Here is a 27,182-nt window from a genome sequence, read left to right as displayed (position 1 = left end):
AAGGCAGGCGCTAAACCACTGAGCCACCCAGGGATCCCCTATTTATTTTAAAGATAAAAGCAGACACACCATTTTATATCTTTTCTTTTCCAACTACATGCTTACAGTGTCATAAAGTCATCAATTTTTTATGATCAGGTCTAGAATCTGTGCTTATAACAGCTATATAATAACATAAACTATACATAGTAATACCTGAGTTGTCTTAATAGAGATGTTGTAGAAGAAAGTTTACCCCTGCCCATAAATATGACATCTCCTGATAAGCTTTAAGAAATATTTTTGTCATATGATTTTAAAAGATGGGAAGACTTTATATAAAGAGAAGAGCATTTAAAAAGAATATACTTTCATTTCTTAGATTTTAGTATTATACATTTTAACTTTTCATCACAAAATAAAAGGACTTTAATAGAAATAACATATACTACTTATAAGTAAAATGGCTCATTAAAGTAAGCTTGAGTCTAAGTAGGAAGAAACCCACATTTATCTGATTTTTAGTATTTAAAATCCTTGAAAAGGCATCTGTTTTATTGCAGAATTAGCATTCTAAAAAAATACCGACAGTAATAACACACTATCAAATTGTATACAAATGGCAGCTATGTAATTTGTATGTTTAACAAGTTAAATATATGTATTTCTTAATTTAATCTCCTGATGAACTACCTCTAATATCAATATTAAGAAATTCTTTAATTTTATCATACAGTACCAACACCAAAGCACCCCCTGTACCACGAAGAATATTGGAGAAGGCACCACGAAAAAATGCATTGACTCCCTCATGTTGGTATATCTTCACAAAGCAGTCTAAAGTTCCTTTATATTGCCGTTCAACCTCACCACTCTATACGAAGATAAACAAATAGTTTGCTGTTATTTTAATATTTTTCATCTTAAGGTATATTTTTCTTAGTACAGAGGACAAATAAAATTAACACTGTGTTGAATAAGTATGTAATGGGCATATATTGAATACTGTACCCAGCGGCTGGAGAACACTCATACTTCTCTGGCACACTTGAAAACTTTTCATATATTAAGCTTAACAAATTTCAAAAGATGGTCATCACATACTATGATTTACCCTCTCACTATATTGCAACTAAGTGAGGAACTGACAGCAAAAAAGGTAACTAGAAAAATATCAACTGATCAGATTATAAGAAATACACATCTTAGAAGATACTTAAAACCTAAGAATAACCACACAACTCCTTAATGCAGCTTGAATGGTAACTTATAAGCAAATTAGTGACTTTGAAATATCAGAAAGGAAAAGCTGAAAATTAATGATCAACCTAAACATTTTTAGAAAAGGAATAAACCTAAAGAAAGAAATAAGAAAGTAGCCAGCAGAAATTAAGGAAATAGGAAATAAATACAACAGAAAGAATACAAAGTCAGTTAGTTATTTGAAATACTTTACCGACAAATCTCTAAAAACACTAAGGAAAAACAAGAAAAAGTTCCAAAATTATTAGAAACATCAAAGGTATCATCACTGCAGATGTTCCAGAGATTAAGAAAAAGCAAGATATTACAAACAACTTCACAACTATTTTGATAACTCAAAAGAGATGGACAGATACCTTAAAAAAGGTAATTTACCAACAGGATAAAAAAAATAAAACATTAGAATAATATATGAAATTCATTAAAGTAATCCAAGCAGATGTTTGAAATCCTTCTTATAGAAAACCAAATAGGGATCCCTGGGTGGCGCAGCGGTTTGGCGCCTGCCTTTGGCCCAGGGCGCGATCCTGGAGACCGGGGATCGAATCCCACATCAGGCTCCCGGTGCATGGAGCCTGCTTCTCCCTCCGCCTGTGTCTCTGCCTCTCTCTCTCTCTCTGTGACTATCATAAATAAATAAAAAATTAAAAAAAAAAAAAAAAAACCAAATAAATGTCCACAGGACTTTTTATGTGAGCGGTACTAAACATTCAACGAACATTTAATTCCAATCTTACAGAAGTTATTTTAGAGAAAAGAAAAAGTGGAAGATTCCCCCAAGTATGTAATAAGGCTTGTATAACCTTGATACCAAAATTAGAATAGGACAATTCAGGAATGAAAAACTACAAGCCAAAGTCACTACACAATGCAAAAACTCAACAAAAAACTAGAAAATCAAACCTAGCTAAAAATATAAAATACAGTACATAATGACAAAGCTGGGTTTATCCTAAGCATATATGGTTGGTTTAGCTCTGGAAAACAGTTAATGCAAAATACTAACACATGAAAAAAGAAAAATGAAATCATCTCAAGGGATACTGAAGAAACAGGACTACCATTTATGATTAAAAACTGTTGTAACCCAAAATAGAAAGAAATAGCCATAATATGATAAAAGAGAACTATAAAAACCCCACAGCTAACATTCATTTTCGTAATTTTGAAGGCATTCCTATAAGATTAGCAAAAAAGGTTGCCAGTTATTATTTCTTTAATATAACACTAAATCACGGGTCTCAGCCAGTGTAAAAAGGCAAAAAAGGGAAACAAAAAGTTTAAGAATTGATAAGGGGAAGAAACCTAGTATTATTCACATATTATACACCTACATGTGTAAATAAAAGAGCATACAACTTCAAAGTGTACATATAGATTAGCATTTGTAATAGGATTTAACAAAGTTGCAGGTTATAAAATGAACATACAAAAATTAAGGTACTATTATGGGTTGCACTGTGTCCCCCCCAAATTCATATATTGAAGTTCCAATGCCCAGTACCTCAGAATGTTACTATATTTGGAGACAGGGCCTTTATAAAAGTAACTAAGATTAAATGAGCTCCTTAGGGTAGGCCCTAATCCGATCTGGCTATCTTTATAAGAAGAGAAACAGAAAAAGGACCAAAGGAAGACACAAGGAGAAAGCGGTCTTCAAGCCAAGGAGAGAAGTCATCAGAAGAAATCGACCTGCTGGACACCTTGACTCAGACTTCTAGCCTCCAGTACTGCGAGAAAAAAAGTTTCTATTGCTTAAGCCACCCAGTCTCTGGTACTTTGTTATGGGAGTCCTAGCAATATACACATAGATCTAAAATCCCATATGCTCACAGTTTTTTTCTGAATTATTTTGATAGTAAGTTGCAGATTATCATGTCCCTTACCTTTAAACACTTCCATGTGCATTTTCTAAAAATAAGAATATTTTCTTGCATACTCAAAGTACAGTTATCAAAATTAGAAAATGTGACATCAATATAGTACCACTTACCTAATCCATAGTCTATATGCAAATTAATTTTCCATTTAAAACTTTTTTTCAGTGTATTAAACTAGAGTTAGATACAGATCAAGAGGAAACACACATGTAAAAGGAAAAAGTAACTTTAATAGTCTATGAGTGAAGTAATAATAGGTATGCTTTACCACTTCAGGTGGCCTACAGGGTTCTTCCAGGACCAATGTGTAGACATAAAATGAGGATACTGATAGTAACTAAAGTACACACTACTTGGGACAATATCTGGCACATAATAAGCATTATATTACTATTCTAGCTTTGCAGCCTCATTATTTTCAATTGCCCTCATGAAACATATCATCTAGGTATACTGAACTTCTACTCAAGCCATATCTCTATGTATGATTTTTCCCCTCTGCTTAGAATTCTCTGTCTGGAGAAAAAAAATGGATTTATAGATTTAACTTTTCCAAGGGGCTACATCTGATCACTTTAAGCGTTTTAGGTATCCTCCTTCTACTGGATTCCTGGAAGCTCTGCACATTTCTATTTAAAGCATTAACTGTATGCATTTAATACTATGCTATGAATTTGGAAGCAGGTTCTACCTTATTTTGTGTTGCCATAACTTAGCATAGATTAGGCACTCAAATATTTGCTGAATAAATGAATGTAACAAGTAAAAACTGAATGTACCAAAATTTTGACTTGGAGATTTATATTTATTTATTTTAAAATATTTTATTTATTTATTTTAGAGCAAGTGAGCAAGCAGCGGGGAGGGGCAGAGGGAGAAGGAGAGAGTGAGCCTTAAGCAGACTTATGCTGAGCACAAGCTCAACACATAGTTTAATCTCATGACCCTGAGAGATCACAACCTAAGCAGAAACCAAGAGTCAGACACTTAATCGACTGTGCCAGCCTGGCACCTGGAGATTTATATTTAGAACATAGATCATTTTAAACAAGTTTTCAGGGGTGTCTGGGTAGCTCAGTCCATTAAGCATCTGCCTTTGGCTCTGGTCATGATCCCAGGGTCCTGCGATTGAGCCCCATATCAGGCTCCTTGTTTGGTGAGGAGCCTGCTTCTCCCTCTCCCTCTGCCTGCCACTCCCCCTGCCTGTGCTCTCTCTCTCTCTCTCTCTGTCATATAAATAAAATCTTTAAAAAAAGAGAGCAGAAAAAAATAAGTTTTCATCCTTGGAGTTAAAAATTATTTACTTTTATTAAACTATACTACAACAAATGACATACGTCAGTGACCTGTGACAGGGTTTATTCTACTTAACCTAACATTCATTTAGGATAGATGTACTAATCCAATCCCTGCCACCCCCCTCCATCTTTCAAACAACATGTTAATAGGAGTGGAAAGCATTTCTATTCTGATAACAGAAGAGGAAGAAACTTTTGCTGGATGATGGCTGTTTTGGGGTAGGAAAGGATGTAAGACAGAATGTATCATGCATTTATTTTAGTAAGTAAAACAGATGACCTGCCTTTCAGCCAAAATTTTTCTAACATTTGAATAAATTATACTTGAATATCAAAAATATTGGAAAATTCAACTAAACTCACAAATAATAAAATACCTGCATCATCATGCGTCTTCTAACTGTGTCAAAGGGATAAGAGAGAATTCCAGAACATGTGGTCACAACTTGAGCAATGAAAAAGGAGACAAGAAATGGGGTTTCCTTTGGTTTTGGTAATAAACCCTAGAAAAGAAAAACATGTCCAGTAACCATATAAATTTTCAAAATATCTTAAATTCTCAAGTCAAGGGGTAAGTCTTATTATAATGAAAGAGGGTTCAATTATACCTAAAATACAATAAAACACATTTGGATTTAATGTGGAAAGATTAAAATGATATCAGGAGATCAATAAGAAAGAAATATGCCACGCATGGCTTTACTTTAAAAAGCATATCTGAAAAAAGAAAGCATACTTGCTATCACCAGAGATTTTTTATTAACGGCAAACACTAGGGGAGATAGTAGCCAGTGACCAAAAATTTTTTTTCATAGCTCTTCTTCACATAGTTGAAAAGAAATTAAATAATGCCTGATATTATCATCAATAGGTATTTGATAAGCAGCTTTAAAACTCTAAGCTAGTAAAGAAACACTCTTAAATTTCAAAAGTACTACAGGTGATAATAGAGAAAAGCAAAAGGAGAACATACATAAAATTTTCCATGACTAAATAAACATGCATAAGAGCCTGTTAATTTCCATTAACTTACTCTGTCTAAAAACTACACAAGAAACTAAACAAGTAACATGTCCAGACCACAATAAAAATGACCTTCCATTACATTTATATTAATGAGGGAAGACAGAGACAATGTGTAAAACATAAAATTTCCCTTAAGTTTTAATCTTATTTAGTAAATGATACTGACATTAACTTCATTACTTCCTTTTGGAAGTAACAGCACAGGATTTTTGTTTGTCACTTAACATAAATTACTTAACTATTCCCAGGTTTTTTCTCTTTACATTGGGGATATTAAAAGCTATCCTAAGATACTGTAAGGAAGTACTTGACAAAGTTCCTAGAACTAAGTAGTAACTCAAAAAATGGTACTAATTGGGATCCCTGGGTGGCGCAGCGGTTTGGCGCCTGCCTTTGGCCCGGGGCGCGATCCTGGAGACCCGGGATCGAATCCCACGTCGGGCTCCCGGTGCATGGAGCCTGTTTCTCCCTCTGCCTGTCTCTGCCTCTCTCTCTCTCTCTCTCTGTGACTATCATAAATTAAAAAAAAAAAATGGTACTAAGTATTTCAATCTTCCTCTTTCCTACTTTATGGAAATGCTGTTAAAATCTGGAACTAAGGGATCCCTGGGTGGCGCAGCGGTTTGGCGCCTGCCTTTGGCCCAGGGCGCGATCCTGGAGACCCGGGATCGAATCCCACGTCGGGCTCCCGGTGCATGGAGCCTGCTTCTCCCTCTGCCTGTGTCTCTGCCTCTCTCTCTCTCTCTGTGTGACTATCATAAATAAATAAAAATTAAAAAAAAAAATGCTATCAAAATCTGGAACTAAAAGGCAAATTGCAGAACATCCTGGAGAATATAATACAGAATCTAACAGTACTCAATAGATAACTGAGCTGTAGTAGCATTTATTACATTTAACTAGTTATGCCCTACTTTCGAAAATGAGATAGTAAGCTGATTATCTGCCTATAAGAAAGTGATAATAAAATGAATGTAAAATCAGAAAAACTGTTAGAAGATGCATTTCTATTTTCTAAAGATTTGATTATGATGTAAGCCTAATTAGCATTTTTTCTATTTGTAACACGACGTATAGTTAGTTGCAAACTGCACAAAAATTTAATGTTTGGGTTTATGCTTTATTTCTAAAGTCAGATCCATAACAGTTATAATTCAATAAGGTTATGGCAAAGTCATGATTTAACAGAATTCCATGTTTCTTATTTCATCATTTATTTTTATTTCTGTAATTAAAGGTAAAAGTTCGTATCTGCTGAACAAACTACTAATTAAAACAATAAAAAGAAACAAACCATGTATTTAATATATATTAGTAAAAGCCCCAGATTACCTTAACTGTGTCATATGCTCCAAAATAGGAGGCTCGGTACACAACGATGCCCTGAACTGAAACACCAAACCCTTGGTACAAACCGACAATTCCATCTGATTTTGCTATTTTTATAATACAGTCACCTAAACCCTTGAATTGTCGCTCTTCAGGACCTAAAATAAAGCCATTTAAGATATATTAGCAACATTATATATCAGATAAACACTTTAATCAAAGTAAATTAATCTTATAGTTTTAATATATCTGAAACTGCCATTCAGAAATTTTTTCTAATAAAAAAGAACACAAATGAAAAATCCTCCCATTTGTTTAAAGAGAATTAAGATTTCAAACAGAATCCTAAAAAATTCTAACTGAAATATCAATCTCTTATAAAAGCAATCTAATTCAAGCAATTTGACTGGCTTAAAACATTTCAACAAAATTACCAGAAGCTACTAATTGGGGTTCAGAAAATACCTGGGAATGAAAAATTCTATGACTTGCTTCAGTTGAAAGGCAGAAAGATACAGGAAAAAGACAAACCTAAAAACTAGTAATTTTTAGGATCATTACCATTTTAGGTGAGTTGTCATTTTTCCAGTGTCTGCTAGCTTCATTTTTATTTTCCCTTCACCTAGAACTCCACAATTTTAAAAAAATATTGTATGTAGGGCAGCCCCAGTGGCGCAGCAGTTTAGTGCCGCCTGGGGTGTGATCCTGGAGACCCGGGATCAAGTCCCACCTTGGGCTCCCTGCATGAAGCCTGCTTCTAGCCTGTTTCTCCCTCTCCCTGTGTTTCTGCCTCTTTCTCTCTCTCATGAATAAATAAAATCCTTAAAAAAATATTGTATGTAGAATATAATCTACAAGATAAACCAAATTCTCTCAATTCTGAGAGAAAACTACAGAACTGAACTAAAAACACAATACAGGAGTTTTAGTCACTTTCTTAACAATAATAAGAAATTTTAAACCGACAGTTAAACATGTTAGATGGAACTGATATTTTTATCTTTGCTCAAACCGCTACCCCTTCTGAGGCATTTTCTCTAAATCACTTATCTAAAATTGATGTCACTCCCTGTTCCTAAATATGTATTTCACGTCATTTATTGCTAAATGACAGTGTATTTTTGTCATCTATTTTTTTATTACTTGTATCTTCCCCTAGACCATAATGTACATAAATCATGAACTCCATATTTTATATCGGATGTCTAGGTTTGTGTCTTTCATCTTATATCTGAGGCAGGGCCTAGATCACAGCAGGCACTGAATTAAGTATTTCTTGAATGACTCTGCTTTCTTAAGAAATTCTACTAAAAAGGTAATAAAAGATTACAACAGGTTTAAAGTCATATAGGCAAGAACAGTACATGGCAGAGAATGAAACCCACAAATTTTAGCAAGATGTAAAGGAGATGGAGAAGTGTTAACTCAGCAGAAAAAGCTGAAACCTATGTTCTTGCAGAGAGAAAAGCAAGCCATTTTACTCCAATAACCGTTAGAGGAACTAAGTATTGCTCTTCTGGTGAAAGCAAAATAGCATCTGGATTCTTGAGCAGCCAAGTGACTTACTCCTCTGCCATCCTCAGAACTGAATACAAGGTGCCAGAATGAAAGGGGCCAATTGAGTTACTTCCTCAATTGCTGAAAAAAGCTTCACATAAAGATAGATCATTGTGAAATATCAAGATCAGGGATATAAGGTAATTAAAAAAGAAAAAAAAGTCACATACAAAGGATCAGCAGTTAAGGGATCAGTTTCTTAAGAGCAATATCAGAAACAAGAATCTAGAGAAATGCTTTCAAAATTGTGAAAGAAAGAAACTTTAAAGTAGAATTTTACATATGGTCAAATATTAAGAAAAAGGGTAAAACAGAGACATTTTTAGACTTGCAAGATCTCAATGTCTTCTATCTACTTGAAAAAAAAAAAAAAGCTCAGAAAGCTATTAAAGAACATAATCTACCAAAACAAGAGTGTAACAAAAACATAGGAAGATGTGACAAAATAAGTTAAGGACAGAGGCAAAGGGAAATCTGTAGGATAAGAGCTGTATATGTAACCCAGAGAGGAGCCATAGTTGAATTAGGAATAAGCTATGGAGCATTACAGAAAGTGGCTCTCTAGGAAAAAACTGAGTTACAAGAAGTCTTTGTATTTGCTCTTTTGTTACTGCAGTACTGGCCTTCACCTTCTTTCTTTTGAGGGAAAAGAAAAAAGTAGTAATCTTTAGGCCCTATGACTCTACCACTTGGTTGAGAGTAAGATTTTTAGAATGTATTTCATGTTGTCATTATAGGATAACTCTACAATGAATAATACTTCACTCAAAACACAAAGAAGGGGAAGTTAGTATTTTAAAAATCCTATACCTTTTCCAATATCAACACCTAATCGGGTTCGGGCAAAGTCCAGCGGATAAACTACACATAAAGATGTTGCTCCAGCAGCTCCACCAGAAGCCAGGTTTGCCAAAAACCACCTCCAAAACTGAAACATATTAATTAAAAAGTAGTTATTAAACTATAGAATCTGTTTAAAATTCTAAATTTTATAAAACTGCTTTTTATAAACTGCTTTTATAAAGTAAACATCTATAATAATGTATATATTATCCAAAATATTTCCCTTCATGTCCATGAAGCCTTTGTTTCTTTCCAGGCAGTCTGGGAGATACAGTTTAAATGCTGATATATAGAAATTCCAAGACATTTTAATTGCCTCCAGCAAAAGTAGCTCAAATTAGCAAAAGAGGACACATAAGACAATCATCCCTGTAGACTATATAAATTTTTAATTAATACTAGTGTTAATTATGGCTAAAATATCAGGCATCTATGGAGGCTTTAGTTGTCCCTTTTTTTGGTACGGGGGCAATAATACTTCATAATGCAATAGTTTTATTTTATAATTTTATTAGATAAACAACTCAAAAACATTTTCAACTGCTGACAGGAAAATTGGCAGAAATATTATAATATAGTTGAGCAGCATGTAAATCAGGCTTAATGGACTGCTGAGGTTCTTTTGGATAAATTATTTAAAATGTGCCCTGCTTAGGTCCAGTAAACTGCTTTTCAACATCTAGAACTTAATGGAGAAGAAAGAATATTTGAATTGGAATGGTATTAGCATTTCATTCTTTTTTATTGCCAAATAATTTTTTTTCAAATAATATTTTATTATATGGATTTATCACCTTTTATTTATTTATTTTTATTATTTTTTAAAATTTAAATTCAACACCACATTTTATTTAGCCATTCATCAGTTCATGGACATTTTAGTGGTTTGCACTTTTTTGAGGCCAAGATTCTTAATTCATCTGTTTATTTCACAATACACGTCATGGGCCTTGCCCCGAATAATTGTAATATTCAATAAATATTTGTTTAATGAGGTATTAGGAATCCCACATACTGTTATCAGACTCTCATGGCTCCTTTTCAGTGAAACTCTTAAGTTTTGTATGGGTAGCCATGTTTTATGATCACCCAGAGATAATCTGATCAGCAGACTGCATCTGACCCCAAGGTAGCTAATCCACAGTCTGGTAGATAATCTGTAACCTGGTAGAAAAAGATGAGCTGTACCAGATTCTATTTGTTGGGTATCTGACTCTAAAATTCAATACCAATTAGCAGGAAAGGACAGAAATAGAAACAATATTAAATAGCCATTTTTAGGTTTCCATCCTCTTCGAAACTGTTGCCAGCTTTAAATCCTCTTCCAATAAAAATTACACATATATAAACACACCTTTAGTGGTTTAAGGTATTCCTCAAACATGCATGGGTCCCAGGAAGGCAGATCAATGACTTTCTGTGTGGACGATCATATAATTTATTATTCAAACCATGACGCTTCTGACAGTGGGACTTTTGAAAACATGACACACACAGGCAAAACATGGATAAACAGTATGGCCAATCTTCTGGAAGGAAGGAAGGGGGAAGGAGGAAAGAATGAAGGGACCAAGGAGTGGGAGAAAAGTATCTGTGGTGAATCATAATCTTGCAAGTATTTGTGTACCAAACAAAGTCTATCCCTCCACAATTAAGCCTGAAGATAAAATAGACCCAGAGGACATGGTATATCAGTATAAATCAGAGTTTCGGTTGTTATAAGTCAGTAATTTCAGATATTATTATATTGTAAAAGGAGAGGGCATGGAGAGGCATCAGGGAAGGAGAGGTGGATAAAAGAATCTGAGGGTTTTAGAGGAAAATAATCTTGTTTATTTTTAACTGTTGACAAATTGCTACTGTGTTAATAAACTCAATGATGTGCTGAAGAACAAATGCCCTAGGATCAAAGTTCTAACAAAGTTTGGGCATGAAAAAGTGCTGGGAGAAGTTCTAGTCTTCCTTGCTGAGGGTTGTATTGGAAGCTACTAAAAGGTGGCAGAGAAACATTTTGTGCCCAGGCTCAGCTAAGGTTCACCCAGTCTAGTCACCTCAGCTGAGAGAGAAATAGAGTACAGTTGAAGGATCTGAGTTTGGGAGTTAGAAAGACCTGAACAATTGGCTTGGTCAAGCGCTCTCACTTCTGTGTCTTGCTTTCCTTACCTTTATTTACACTTAGGATAAAAATAACTACCTCAGAGGATGAGGTGAAAATTCAATGAAACAATATATAGTAGGCATACAGCTCCCCACCATGGTTGTTGTTTTATTTTTTAAAAGTAGGCTCCACATCTGGCCTGGATCCCAAAGTGGGGCTTGAACTCAAGACCTTGAGATCAAGACCGAGTCGAGATCAAGAGACTGATGCCTAACTGACTGAGCCACCCAGAAGCACCTCTGCGTGAACCATGGTTATTTTTTAAAAACTTTTTATTTTGAAACAATTGCAGATTCGCAAGAATCCTAAGAAATAATACAGAGTCTATTAAATCCTCCAAGTAATTTTTCCCCAACTATGTAGCATATATATAGCATAACTATATATAGCATAACTATAGTAGAGGAAATCAACGTTGATAAAAAACTTCTTATCCAGACTTCACCAATTTTTTAAGATTTTATTTACTTATTCATGAGAGACAGAGAGAGAGAGAGAGAGAGAGAGAGAGAGAGGCAGAGACACAGGCAGAGGGAGAAGCAGGCTCCATGCAGGGAGCCCGACGCGGGACTCGAATCCAGGTCTCCAGGATCAAGCCCTGGGTCACCTGGGCTGCCCCAGAATTCACCAATTTTACATGCATTTGTGTACTGAGATTATGCAGTTTTATCACATATGCAGATCCATGTGACCATTGCCACAGTCAACAGTTCCATGATAAAGATCCCTTGATGCTATCTATCCTTTTACAGCCATAACCACCTCCCTCTCTTCTGGCAACCACCACTATGTTTCCATCCCAATGATTTTGACATTTCAAGAATGTTATATAAATAAAATCAGAAAACAACTTTTGAGATGAATTTTTTCCACTTAGCATCTGAAGTTGCTGCATGTATCAAGTTCTTTAAACAATTGTAAAATATACATAAAATTTACCATTTTACTCATTTTTAAAAAAGATTTATTTAGGGCAGCCCAGATGGCTCAGTGGTTTAGCACTGCCTTCAGCCCAGGGTGTCATCCTGGAGACCTGGGATCAAGTCCCATGTTGGGCTCCCTGCATGGAGCCTGCTTCTCCCTCTGCCTGTGTCTCTGCCTCTCTCTCTCTCTCTCTCTCAGATAAATAAAAATCTTAAAAAAAAAAATAAAAGAAAAAAAAAATTATTTATTTATTTATTTATTTATTTATTTATTTATTTAAGAGAGAGAGAGAGAGACAGAGAGAGACAGAGAGCACACACACCCACATGCAGGGGTAGAGGGAGAGAGAGAATTTCCTCAAGCAAACTCCCCGTTGAGTACGGGGCCCAATGTGAGGCTTTATCTCAGGACCCTGAATCATGATCTGAGTGAAAACCAGGAGTCAGGCACTTAACCTACTGAGCCACTCAGGGCCCCCCGCCCCCATTTTAGCCATTTTTAAGTGTATATTCAGTGACACTAACTACATCCACAATACCATAAGAACATCACTCTTCTTGAGGTGGCTGAGTGCTGCCTAAGTCAGTTAAGCATCTGACTTTGGCTCAGATCATGATCTTAGGGTCCTAGTTTCTGTGTGAACGTAAGTTTTCATTTTCCAGGATAAAGCCCAAGAGTATAACTGTTGGGCTGTATGGTAAGCACATGATTAGTTTGTAAGAAACTATCATGCTCTTTTCTAGAGTGGTAGTTAGTATTTTACATTCCCACCAATAATATAAGAATAATCTAGCTTTTCTACAACCTCACCAACATTTGGTGATGTCACCATTGTAGCCACTCTGATAGGTGTGCAGTGATATTTCACTGTGGTAGATCAGTCACTTTTAAACTCACATACTATATTTGCTTTTTCTATCTTTCTTGCTTCTTTTAAGACCAGGTAAGAAATCAAAAATATGAATTTTTCTTTTTTTTTAGTTCTTTCACTTCAGGGAGGTGACAAAGATGAGATAAAAATTTGATGGCCAAAATTGTAAATAAAAGGGTCATTAATATCCAAATTTAGCAAATAATGTGTAATTAAATATATTACTTAATTATGACTGAATACCTTAACACCCTAAATAATGTCTTCATAGAAATACTAAAGATGTTTTTATCTCAGGCTCCACTTCTTTTTTTAAAATATTTTATTTATTTACTTATGAGAGTCACAGAGAGAGAGAGATGCAGAGACATAGGCAGAGGGAGAAGCATACCCCATGCAGGGAGTCCGATGTGGGACTAGATCCCAGACCCTGGGATCACGCCCTGAGCTGAAAGCAGACGCTCAACCGCTAAGCCACCCAGGTGTCCCAGGCTCCACTTTTTAATCTGAAATTTATTCCAGATACTTAGCAAGGATCAGAGTTAACTTTAAAGCTTTTAAAGCAATGTTATTTATAGTTAGGAATAGATGCCAGTAATATAAATATTCTGGTTAACTCAGGAGTTAATTTCTCCATTTGGCTTGGTCTTATAGAATTTATTTTCTTGGGGCGGTGGGGTGGGAAGTGTTCAGTAGAGTTAATTCATCAGGCCTCTATTGCCCAAACCCTTCATATACTGCGATCTTCAGGACCAGTCCCTGACCACTTCCTTCAAAATAATTTCTAAGCCCTTGGAATATCATACCTGATAAAAGTCTCTTTGTATGCCAGAGGTTCGGGGCTACACCAGACAGTTTATGCTAGCATATCAATTTATGGTGAACACCAGTTTTTGTATGCTTGGAACACTGGGCTAACTTATATCAGTTTGATCTCTTAGGTTAGGGGGTGGTAGCTGGAGTCTAAGTAGCTAAGGACAGTTACATTCCATGCCTATGCAACTAACTCCCCCCAAAATCCTGGACGTCAATGTTCAAGTGAGCAACCCTGTTTGGCAACACATCATATTTATTGTCACACATTATTGCTGGGAGAATTAAGTGCTGTCCATATGACTCTACCAGAAGAAGACAAATAGAAGCTTGTGTCTAGTTTCTCTTGGAATCTGTCCTATGTGCTTCTTCCCTTTGCTGATTTTAATCTATATCCTTTTTGCTGTAAAAAAAAAAATGAGTGTAATAGTTTTTCTGAGTTCTTTGAGTTCTAGTGAATACATGAGTTGGGGAATCCCTCATACAGGTTCTGAGTCAAGAAAAGTTCCAATTATTACAGCAGTCAGCTAAAAAAGATAGGAATATTTTTCTGAGTGCCTATCATAAAGCACAGTACCATGATAAGCATTTTACAAGTAATCTCATCTAAACACCACAAGCTTTCTTCAGATAAGAAAGCTAAAGGATCACAGAAGTGACTTTTCACAAATTCACACAGCTGAATAACAGCATGAGGATACAAATCTAGGTCTTTAAAGTCTGAACAACAAAACTAAAAGACAACCTACAGAATGGGAGAAGATATTTGCAAATGACATATCAGATAAAGGGCTAGTTTCCAAAATCTATAAAGAACTTATTAAACTCAACACCAAAGAAACAAACAATCCAATCATGAAATGGGCAAAAGACATGAAGAGAAATCTCACAGAGGAAGACATGGACATGGCCAACAAGCACATGAGAAAATGCTCTGCATCACTTGCCATCAGGGAAATACAAATCAAAACCACAATGAGATACCACCTCACACCAGTGAGAATGGGGAAAATTAACAAGGCAGGAAACAACAAATGTTGGAGAGGATGCGGAGAAAAGGGAACCCTCTTACACTGTTGGTGGGAATGTGAACTGGTGCAGCCACTCTGGAAAACTGTGTGGAGGTTCCTCAAAGAGTTAAAAATAGACCTGCCCTACGACCCAGCAATTGCACTGTTGGGGATTTACCCCAAAGATTCAGATGCAATGAAACGTCGGGACACCTGCACCCCGATGTTTCTATCAGCAATGGCCACAATAGCCAAACTGTGGAAGGAGCCTCGGTGTCCATCGAAAGATGAATGGATAAAGAAGATGTGGTTTATGTATACAATGGAATATTACTCAGCAATTAGAAACGACAAATACCCACCATTTGCTTCAACGTGGATGGAACTGGAGGGTATTATGCTGAGTGAAATAAGTCAATCGGAGAAGGACAAACAGTGTATGTTCTCATTCATTTGGGGAATATGAATAATAGTGAAAGGGAATATAAAGGAAGGGAAAAGAAATGTTGGGAAATATCAGGAAGGGAGACAGAACATAAAGACTCCTAACTCGGGGAAACGAACTAGGGGTGGTGGAAGGGGAGGAGGGCGGGTGTTGGAGGGGAATGGGTGACGGGCACTGAGGTGGACACTTGACGGGATGAGCACTGGGTGTTTTTCTGTATGTTGGTAAATTGAACACCAATAAAAGTTAATTAAAAAAAATAAATAAATATCACAGATGGAAATAAAAAAAAAATAAAGTCTGAACAATTTTCATTACCTTTATACCTCCCATCACATAACAATGCAAATTACTCAATAAACATTTGTTAATGAAATATAAATTATGAAGAAATGGGAATAAGTGATATGAAAAAAAATTTTAAAACACAGCAACAAAAAATGTTCCACAAACAGCTGCTTTTGTAAAGAACCTGCTAGGAGAGCTCAGTTGGTTGGTTGGCTTTTTAGGAGAAAGAGAAAAAGAAAAAGGAAAGGGGAAGAGAGACTTTGTAAGGGTAAAGGGACACCTTAAGAGTAATGTAGGTGGTATAGTGTATGTGGAGGCAGCAAAACAAATAGAAACCAAAACAAATGACATATAGTTCATACAAGTAGGAAATTTTGAAACTGAAATTCTGTCATCAAGGGAGTGATTACCTTGAAAGAGAAGGCACCTTTTTAATAAAAAAATAAAATAATTCTTCAACTTAAATTTATTGCTTTCCTGCTTGTTTGATTGGATCTTCTAGGCACTTTAAACTCAGCCAAACAGAGCCTTAGTCATTAAAATGCAACAGTGTACTTCTTTAGAAAATTAATTACTTCAGATATATCGGAATACAGATCTGTGGATTGCTTTTTTGAACTTTCCTAGTGCTGTAGAATAGTGATTATAACATGTATTGTTTTAATTATTATTTCTTCTACCACTCAGCACCTTCTCCCTAAATAAAACATCATAGGTTAAGGCAAATCCCACTACTTCTTAAAAAATAATAAATATTAAAATGTACTCACCTGTTTTTCTTTATTAACTCCAGACATGAAAAGTTGTTTGTATTTGTCCTTAAAAGCAAAGTTTAGAGCTTGTGTTGGAAAATACCGGATAACATTTGCCAAATTGCCACGCCAATAACTGAAGAAGCCTACAAAAGAAAACATATTAAATATAAACTTGCATTATTATCAAAAATTCCCATAGCTTTAAAAAACTTGGTTATTTGAACTATCTAAAACTTATACCCTTTCTCATGAGAAAAAATTAAGTCTATGTGTGAATTCATTGAAGAAAACCGGCAGTGTGGGACTTCTGGGTGGCTCAGAGGTTGAGTGTCAGCCTTCAAACCAGGGCAAGATCCTGGAATCCTGGGATCGAGTCCCATGTTGGACTTTCTGCATGGGGCCTGCTTCTCTCTCTGCCTATGTCTCTGTCTCTCTCTCTGTGTCTCCCATGAAAAAATAAATAAAATCTTTTTTTTTTTTAAAGAAAGAAAATAGGCAGTGTTAACTCCATGTACCCCATTCCAATTTTGTCAATTTCCAATAAGAAGCCTTAGATACCTAAAAATCTACGGAAAGTATTATCAATTGAATATAAGGTTTTTCCTAGTAGAAAAAGTCACTAGTATTTATCAGAGAAGCTACTGATTAACCCTTAACCTCATTTCCAAATTAGGATATGTAATTCCTATGGTTAAACAAAATTGGTTTGTGTATAATACATATGGGAATGAAAAAGTATTAAAAGTATAAAGTCGGGGCACCTGGGTGGTTTAGTCGGTTTAACTTCTGACTCTTGATTTTGGCTCAGGTCATGGTCTCAGGGTTGGGAGATCGAGCTATGAGTGGGGCTCTGTGCTGGGTTTGGAGCCTGCTTAAGATTCTCTCTCTCTACCTCTGCCCTCCCTCCCTTTCTCTTTCTCAAAAAAAAAAAAAAAAAAAAAAGGAGTCTATATCCTTATCTTTACCTTCTGGAACCTAGCCAGAAAAAAGATCAATTTACAATTCAAAACAGTCTCCAGGGGTCTGACAGAGAGAGACCGGAGAATACTTTCCAGTTCGATAATCTTCCTACTTCAAATCTTCATAGATTGACCAATCCTTAAAATTCAGTCATTGTGTTACCCCTATTAATTCAGTGTTACCTTTATAATCAAGCTGCCCTACAATACAATAGGCTATCTCTTCAGCAGCCATAGTTGTTTCTACTAGGTTGCAAATTGTCCAACGGTTTGATCTGGCTATTCTGAATGGGATACCTCTAGTCCCAGCTTGGAGAATACCCAGAATCAGTCTTCTAAAAATAAAGATTCAGATGAAAATAATCTCAGTTGACTGGGCTGATATGCTTAGAAACTTAAAGTTATATTTATTGTTAACTAAGAAAGTCTTCTTTGTGGGGGGAAAAAACAACATAGAATCTCAGTGAATCCCAAACTGCATGTAAAGCAACTGCACAAAGGTAATTAAGAAGCATATTTAATAGCCAAGAAATAATCTCAGTACTCACAACTGACTCAGTCTTCACTAGGACACTTAACACACAATGGTAAATGCTACCACTTCCTAAGTATTTAATATGTGCCAAGCAATGGCCAAAGGCTGTGTGTTACATTTAATCACCACATTATGCTTTTGACATAGGTTCACCTATAGTACTCATATTATACATGTGTAAACTTTAAAAGTTTAAAAACTCTCTACAGACATAGTTAATAGCCAACCAGGATTTAGTCACATCTTGTGTCAGACTCCAAAACACTACTCTAGATTTGGGTTTCTGAAGAAATAAATCTTTAAAAGTCCTAAAATTATGAAAGAATGGTAAAGAAAGCTCTTTCTTAAAAAGAAAAATATTATTAAAAAAACTTTTGAGACAATATTAACAAAAACAATAAATTCTAATAACTTATTTTTATTCATTTAATCCCCATAACCACCTATGAAGAAGGTACTATTAGTCCTTCCATTTTAAAGATGAGGGAATGAGTTTAAAAGAACTTCTAACTTGTCCAAGGGCACTTAGAAAACTGTACTTCTGGAATTCAAACCCAAACAATCTGGCTCAATAATTCAGTCCTTTATCTACAATACTTTTCCATAAATAATCACAGTTATTTTCTATACTAAGAAAAGTCAACTTTTTCTTTAATGGAAGCAAAATAAAAATCTTAAAACATAAGAAATATAACCAAATTATACAGGAATATTTCTTACTAGTTATGGCCACATGAAGTATGAGGGAGGTTGGTGAATCTAACTTTTGGAGGTATTTTAAGTAATTTTTAAGTTCTTCATTGCTAATGAAAACATTTAAGAGAGCATTTGTAATTTCTTAGAGGTGAGATCTCTAGAAGAGACATACAGAGAATGAAATATGACTGTATAAATGATATTGAAGAATAGGACATGGTTTTCTAGACCATGGTTTATTGTAACACAACAACAGCTTACCGGCAGAAGACAAAGTCAATTTTAAAAGGATCAAAAAGAACATATTGACTGGAAAATTGCCAATATGATCAAATGGGATTTTTAAAAAAGATTTTATTTATTTATTCATGAGAGACAGAGAGAGAGAGTCAGAGACATGGGAAGAGGGAGGAGAAGCAGGCTCCACCCAGGCATCCCATTTATTATTATTTTTTAAACAAATGGTTTTTTTTCCAACTTAAATCCCATTTGAGGGACACCTGGGTAACTCAGCAGTTGAGTGGCTGCCTTTGGCTCAGGGTGTGATCCCGTGGTCCGGGGATTGAGTCTGGCATTGGCTCCCTGTGAGGAGCCTGCTTCTCCCTCTGCCTATGTCTCTGCCTCTCTCTGTCTGTCTCATGAATAAATAACATCTTAAAAAATAAAATAAAACGGAGTTTAGAAAAAGTGTCATGTATTAAAAAATACTAGAATTTCCATTTTAAACATGGGTTTTAAATATTAATAGTCATTTTGGAATTGGCTCACTCAGCTGAATGATACCGAGATATTATGGGTTTTTAGATTACAAGTTATTAACAATTCTGTAATTATTATTATAGTTTGAATTAATATTTACTTCACAAGAGTGTCGTACAGGGGTGCCTGAGTGGTGTCCAATTCTTGGTTTCAGCTCAGGTTATATTCTCGGAGTTGTGAGATCCAACCCCCCACTGGGCTCCACACTCAGAGGGGAGTCTGCTTGAGTTTTTGTTTCTCCCATCTCCCTCTACCCCTCCTCACTAAGCACACACACTTTCTTTCTCAAATAAATAAATTAAAAAAAAAACAAGAGTGTCATACATAAGAGCAATATAAAGGTTTGTAACTTTGGCTAATGAATTAAATATAAATGGAAGACTTTGATGACAAAGACATATGGAAATTAATATGAAGCCATGACAAGGTGTTGTGTTTATTATGAGTCAAGGGGCTTGCTAGAGTTGGCTGAAGAATGTATCCTTTTTAGCAAAAATGCATTTGCCTGAAAAAAAAAAAACCTAGAAAATTCCCCAAAATAAATGTTAATGTCTCAATAAAAATCTAGAAAGAAAGAAATCCCGTGAAGTATAACAGGAAAACTGGCAGCTCTTAATGGGTTATGTCTGAAATAATATAATCTCACACACCTTAAATATTTTTGCATATATTTCACAGAATTCATGGATTCCCTGAAGCTATAGTGTCAGGTTAAGAACTCCTGTTTGGGGGCACCTGGTTGGCTTAGCCTTGGTTAAGTTTCTGCCTCCTGTTCAGTTTGTGATCCCGGAGTTCCGGGATAGAGCCCCACATTGGCCTCCTGCTCAGTGGGTAGCCTGCTTCTCACTCTCTCTCTACTCTTCCTCCGACCTTGTGTTCGCTCTCTCTTTCAAATAAATAAATAAAATCTTTTAAAAAAACCCTCCTGTTTTAATCTTTTTCCATAGATCACCCTTAACAAATTATTATTCCTTTCTTTGCATTTCACTGCTATGCCATGCTCTTAGCTGCTTCAATGTCTCTGCTAGAGCGCATAGGGAAAGGAACCTCAAAGTGAAATTCTAAATGTATTTTCTACAAAAATATTATTTTGGGGGGGCCAGGTTTCAAGGTTTTATTCAACTATACTTTAAGTACACTTTGTATCTATGTAGGTTGCCTCAGACAGACTACAAAAACCTACTCTATGTATAATGCAAGCTAATCCCTAAATATATTCATTTACAAACGAATATCAGGAATACACGTAGTAAATTTAGGAAAGCATACATACCAATTAAAGAGTTAAAATTTATTGAGCTCTAATTGCAATAGATATACGGTTGAATATTTTATAAGCATGACTTTGTTTAATCCTCACAACTATCATATTGGGTAGGTACTATTACTATACCCATTAGACAACTGAGGTAACTGAGGCTGAGAGAGGTTAAATAAAAATTGCTGAAAGTCACAAGGTAAGGAAAAGGCTGGGACTTGATTCTAGAAATTGACTCCAAACCTAAAGCTATTAAATCTATACTGCTTCTTCATAAAAATCCACTTTGGCTAAAAACAGTAGTATTTTTTGGTGTATCATCCATTCTGGGGGTGCCTTGGGAGCCTACTTAAAAAAAGAACAATTCATTCTGAATAAAAATATTTTTATATTTTTATATAAAAATTTTGGTCAGAATATTTTTGGTCAGAATAAAACAAGAGAAAAGAGTGATGCAAATGCAACAGTATTTTTTACTCTCTCTAATCATATAGAATAAAAGGATAGGGATCCCTGGGTGGCGCAGCGGTTTGGCGCCTGCCTTTGGCCCAGGGCGCGATCCTGGAGACCCGGGATCGAATCCCACATCGGGCTCCCGGTGCATGGAGCCTGCTTCTCCCTCTGCCTGTGTCTCTGCCTCTCTCTCTCTCTCTGTGACTATCATAAATAAATAAAAAATTAAAAAAAAAAAAGAATAAAAGGACAGTTTCCCAAGATATAATCACAAAATAGATCAAGAAAGACATAGTGATTGTGGTATCTTTCTCTGTTAGTAATAAAATAATCAAAGTTTTTGACTTAATTGCTAAGAAAAAAATAATCTCTTCAAAATCAAAGGCTGAGAAAAAACTATTATAAACTTAATTCTAAGAAAATAATTAGGAATTAAAATAGAACAAACAAATGAACACGGGAGAAAAAAGAAATGAGGCAAACCATGAAACAGACTCTTAATTATAGAGAACAAACTGAGGGCTCCTGGAGGGAATCCAGTGGGCAGGAGGATGGGTTAAATGGATTATGGGTATTAAGGAGGGCAGGTATTGTGACGAGCACTGGGTGCTGTTTGTATTTATACACCTGAAACTACCATTACCATCACTGTAAGTTAACTGGCATTTAAATAAAAACTTGAAACCAAAAAAACAAAAGTATTAAAATAGATCTGATGGGAAAATGAGAAAAAGTTATGAGGCCATTTACTGGTGAACTTATTCTCCAAGAATGAGAATGCTAGAGATGTTTGGGTATATATATTCTAGGCTGGTCAGCTACAAAATGTTTTGCTAATATGTCTATCAGTAAAAAAAATGTAAGCATGACTTTCAGATATGTATATACTAAAAAAATCATATATATATATATATATATATATATACACACACACACACTGCACACTTTAAAAATATACCCAAAACAGAAATTAAAGAATGAAATAAAGATTTTTCATTTAAAAACTTATTTAGTACCTAGTACATAGCAGACCTGCTAGGGATAGCATTAGGAACAAATTTGTCTTATGGAGCTTATATTTTGAGGGACAGGACCCAGGGAAATAGACAATGAACAAATAAATATGTGGCTATAAGAACAAAAATAGTATATGGAGATGGAGGAGTGAGGAAGGGCTACTTAGATAGGGTCGTTGGGAAAAACTGGCCAGGAGATAATATGGTTCAACTTAGCATTCATTTGAACAATTAATATTTTTAGGTATCTTGCTAATCATGATGTTTTTATACCATCATTTGCTATTATCTCAAGGCACCCTTAGGGTAACGTTCATTCTTAAGAACAGTATACATGAACCTATATTTCAAATAGACTTCGTGATAATTTCAAATACTCAAATAGCCTTCTCTCTATAAATCCAATTGGCAAACATAAACTATGTTTATTATATAATAATTGAGGAAAGGTGCCTATCATCCCTTCTACAGTGTGTAATTCATACTTTTTTTCAGAATGCCTTAGTATTCTGTAATATATAATTTACATTTGGCCCATGCACAGGTGCCAGAGCTAACTCATATACCAAGTATCAGTCAAGTTTATTTTCCCATTTTATTTAAAGTCAATGCCTAATACTTTCTTACCATACCCCAAAACACTGTCTTCAAGATATAAAAAACCTCATGGCCAGAAACTCCTAAGAGAAAAAGGGAATTCTGGTAGGTGCTTAAAAATGAGCCGCACAGATCAGATCTTTAAAAGACTATATTTACAATATATTAAATAAAACAATTATTTTAATTTAAAATATTCTCACATATCTGCATATTGTGCCCAGTGAAGAATTATAGCACAGACACCAACACGTTGTTAGCTGTGCTGATTTTAGTAGTGATTTGTCTTACTTTCTGCTTTCTTTATGTTTTGTAACTTTCTATAATAAACAATCATTTTTTTGTGTGATAAAGGTTTAAACAGTATTAAATAAAAGTATGCAAACAAAGTTGGAAGGCCCTACAATCAACAAAAGAATAGAATAAATCTTTAAGAATAGCATCAGTCAAGATTAATTCAGAAGCTTTTAAAAGCCAAGGAAAGCTTATAAAAAGAGAGGTACCCAAAGAGAGGTTTAAAGCTGAGAGATCTATTCTTGGGGCAGAAAGAATGCAGAGATAAGGTAAGAAGACTGCGAGAACATCTACTTGTGTCTTATGAATTCATGTCTCTCAGGTTAAAGAGAAGCCTAAAGAGAAGCTATCAGTAAAATTAGAGCAAACATGAAACACAAAAGAAACTTCAGAACATTTGAAAGGGGGATGTATCTTGATTTTCAAGACAGCAATAGAAGGTAAATTCCAGAAAATAACAATTTCAGAACTTGATAGCCTAGTAGAGTTCCAGAATGATTTACCATAGTGATTCTTAACCTCACCAGCCTCAAGTCCTCTCTACAGAATAAATATTTTACAATACATCCTTTACTATCTAGAAATAGAATTCAAAGACTGTGACCTCTTCGACAATATTTTACAAATCCATATAATGCCTTCCCTACTATATAGGAAGAGAAAATAAAGATGTTTTGTTGCTTCTACTTAATAATGTTATCATTAAGATACCATTAATATTTCCTGTAAAAGGGATTAATATATTTGTGTATATATATATACAATCATCATGAATTCAATAGTTAAGTGGTGACCAAATATCACAAGAACTGGTTAGTTTTCCCAATGGTGAACAACTCTCAGTACAATTTTTTTGTGGGGGGGGGGGGCAGCGGAAGAAGGAGAGACTTAGGCAGCCTCCACACACACCCAGCGCAGAGCCTGACACAGAGCCTGATGTGACTCCATCTCACAACCCTGAGATCATGATCAACCCTGAGCCACTCCTCAGCATAATTCTGAACAAAACAAAGTATAATATTCATCCTCCCACGGAGGCTGCTATGTATATGGACATTATGTCCCAGATTGTTTGTAAGTAAATCAGAGTTAGGTTTTGGGCTTAGAAAACCATAAACAGTGGGAGAACTGAATCATTCAGCCTTCAGGGTAAGTGTTTGCTGTGTAGGACTGGCCATGTACAGCAGCAGGATGTTTATCATCCCTGGCTTTTGCCTTTTACATCACTGCAATTAAGGATTACACCCTACTACCGTGCTAAACAAAAAATTCCCTACAAGTCTGTAAAAATGCCCCTAGATGGCAATATTATCCCTGTCGTGAATCCTAATCTCTTAGCATAGAATATACCATGGTGTGTATATTCATAACAAAGACTGCATATAGGAAAAAATGTCTTAAAGTTCTGCTTATGATGATTTAATTGGAAGGAAAATGGGCACTGGAACACTATTCAGAACAATCTCTATTTATAAGAGCTATAATGAATATGTTTAGGTTTAAATATCATTTAAAACACTTAAAATATGAAATAAATTAGTGCTGATCAGCACAATCTGACCAGAATACTTAATTTACCTGACTAAATATTTAAAGCAGATTAACTAATAAGAGAGTCCCCTACTTCTCTGAAGAGGTCTTAGAATATAAATCAAGAAGAGATAGGTTCCTACTTTCCTTTAAAAATCTTGGTGGAGGGCAGCCCGGGTGGCTCAGTGGTTTAGCGCTGCCTTCGGTCCAGGGCGTGATCCCGGGGACCTGGGATCGAGTCCCATGTCCGGCTCCCTGCATGGAGCCTGTTTCTCCCTCTGCCTGTGTCTCTGCCTCTCTCTGTCTCTCATTAATAAATAAATAAAATCTTAAGAAAAATAAAAATAAAAATCTTGGGGGAAAGGGGAAGCTTTGATAAAACAAATGGGAGTGGAGAAATGCGAAGCACTATGAAAGATCTGAGCTCAGCTCCCCATATGGGCATTTTAAATTTACAGCTTAGATGATGCCTTAAAAGTTATACTCCACCCAAAATACTATACCCAGCAGGTCAAGAGGAGTTGCAGCTATATCTCTGGGGAGAGAGCTTTAATCATGAAGAATAACCACAGACTTAGGAGTGGAAGAGTTTAAGCCACTTCTCTTCTTGTTCAGAATACATAATAGACCTATTTCTCTTTTAAACAGAGTTTTCAATTGGATACAACTACATGGGTGGATTATAGAAAAGTCGTTAACAAATTTATTCTCTTATGCATTTAGCTAACTTAGGATCAGTTCTGCAACAGGAGGGTATTTAATGGTTAACAGAGCAGTCACTACTCCTTGTAAAGCATTTCAATAAAACTGGGAAAAAATTAGAATTTTAATTAAGGCAAAGCTGATGCAAAATACGACTGACTTTATTTAAAATTTTTATATTTTGCTGGGATCTCTGGGTGGCTGAGCGGTTTGGCACTGCCTTCAGCCCAGGCTGTGATCCTGGGATCCCGGGGTCCAGTCCCGCATTGGGCTCCCAGCAGGGAGCCTGCTTCTCCCTCTACCTCTGTCTCTGCCTCTCTGCCTCCCTCTCTCTCTCTCACGAATAAAGGTGTAAAATCTTTTTAAAGAAATAATAAAATTTTTATATTTTGGATCATCTTGGATTTTTCGCATTTTGACTTTAAAAAAAATACTGCATTAAATCATTTGTTTTTATTGATTTTTGGCGGGGGGGGGGTGTGTGCCACAAATGTGCAGGGGTAAATGCCTCTTTGGTTTCGGCCCTGGCCTTCAGTAGTTCTCAAGAATAAACAGAACCTCTTTTTACTGAATAAGAACTAGAGTACTGGGAGGCTCAGATGCTTCCACATTTGGAGTACTTTCTCTCAGAAGTGTTATTTCCGGGCAGCCCCGGTGGCTCAGCAGTTTAGCGCTGCCTTCAGCCCGGGGCGCGATCCTGGAGTTCTAGGATTGAGTCCCACGTCAGACTCCCTGCATGGAGCCTGCTTCTCCCTCTACCTGTGTCTCTGCCTCTCTCTCTCTCTCTCTCATGAATAAATAACATCTTAAAAAAAAAAAGGTGTTATTTCCACAAATATTTGAGCAACTTAAAGCACCTGTTAACATATCAGCAAAGTACTTAATGGCATCTCCCTCAATCCTACGGGGTGGGGGTGGGGGTGTCAACCACTTTTCTTCTGAGCTGGACACAACTGCACCAAGGTGTAAACCCTGATGTTAAGGAGAAAACTAAGACGAGGAGAATGTGGTGGTCTCTCCCACCCAGGACTGGCCACCTTACAGGCCTTCTTGGCGCCACAAAGTGTAGCCTCTTAAATTGGTTAAGAAACTGAATTTTAGTGGATCCCTGGGTGGCTCAGCAGTTTGGCGCCTGCCTTTGGCCCAGGGCACGATCCTGGAGTCCCGGGATCGAGTCCCACATCGGGCTCCCAGCATGGAGCCTGCTTCTCCCTCTGCCTGTGTCTCTACCTCTCTCTCTCTCTCTCTCTATATATATATATATATATATCAGGAATAAATAAATAAATCTTAAAAAGAAACTGAATTTTAGGGATCCCGGGGCGGGGGGTGCTCAGCGGTTTAGCGCCGCCTTCAGCCTGGGGTATGACCCCGAGGACCCTGGATCGAGTCCCACGTGAGGCTCCCTGCATGGAGCCTGCTTCTCCCTCTGCCTCTCTGTTTCTCTCATGAATAAATACAATCTTTAAAAAAAAAAAAAAAGAATTCTCAACAGGTGAAGAAATAAACTCATCCCCGCCAGATGCGGCGGTGGCGCAGTCCGCTCCCCACAGGCCCCACCCCCCGCCTCCCCGTTTCTGGGAAGGTGACCCAGAACGGGGCCGGCTGGCACGGCTGCCTCGGGTACGCACCCTGCTCGCGGGGGATCCGCACCAGGCAGTCCATCATGCCCTTGTACTGCGTCTCGGCGCTGATCTGCTTGGACGACGCCTGCACCTGCAGCAGCAGCTTCACCCGCTCAATGGGCGCCACCGCGGTCTTGGACACAGCCGCGGCGACGCCGCCCGCCAGCAGGTCCTTCCCGAAGGAAGCGGGGTCAAAGAGCTGCTTTCCCGACTTCTTCTCTAGCCTCTTCTTCGGAGGTTCACGCTGCATGGCGGGGCGCTGGAGGTAAAGACCGGCAGCCGCAGCGGGAAACAGGCCTGAGGAAGACGACGAAGGGAG

General features: G+C 36.5%; 1 protein-coding gene across 1 annotated transcript; it reads right to left on the bottom strand.

The window, feature by feature from the left end:
- SLC25A31 (solute carrier family 25 member 31) lies at positions 1-27,182 on the bottom strand. The gene is made up of 6 exons (XM_041759476.1): positions 26,870-27,182; positions 16,455-16,582; positions 9,143-9,260; positions 6,779-6,933; positions 4,798-4,923; positions 1-853 (listed from the first exon to the last, which is right to left on the bottom strand). The coding sequence occupies exons 1-6, from the start codon at positions 27,111-27,113 to the stop codon at positions 653-655; spliced, it is 972 nt and encodes a 323-aa protein (XP_041615410.1). The 5' UTR covers positions 27,114-27,182; the 3' UTR covers positions 1-652.

Source organism: Vulpes lagopus, chromosome 6 (genome assembly GCF_018345385.1).
Source record: "Vulpes lagopus strain Blue_001 chromosome 6, ASM1834538v1, whole genome shotgun sequence".
Classification (NCBI taxonomy): Eukaryota; Metazoa; Chordata; class Mammalia; order Carnivora; family Canidae; genus Vulpes; species Vulpes lagopus.
Note: the sequence above shows the minus strand (reverse complement) of the source record. Positions and strands in the feature narration are given on the sequence as shown.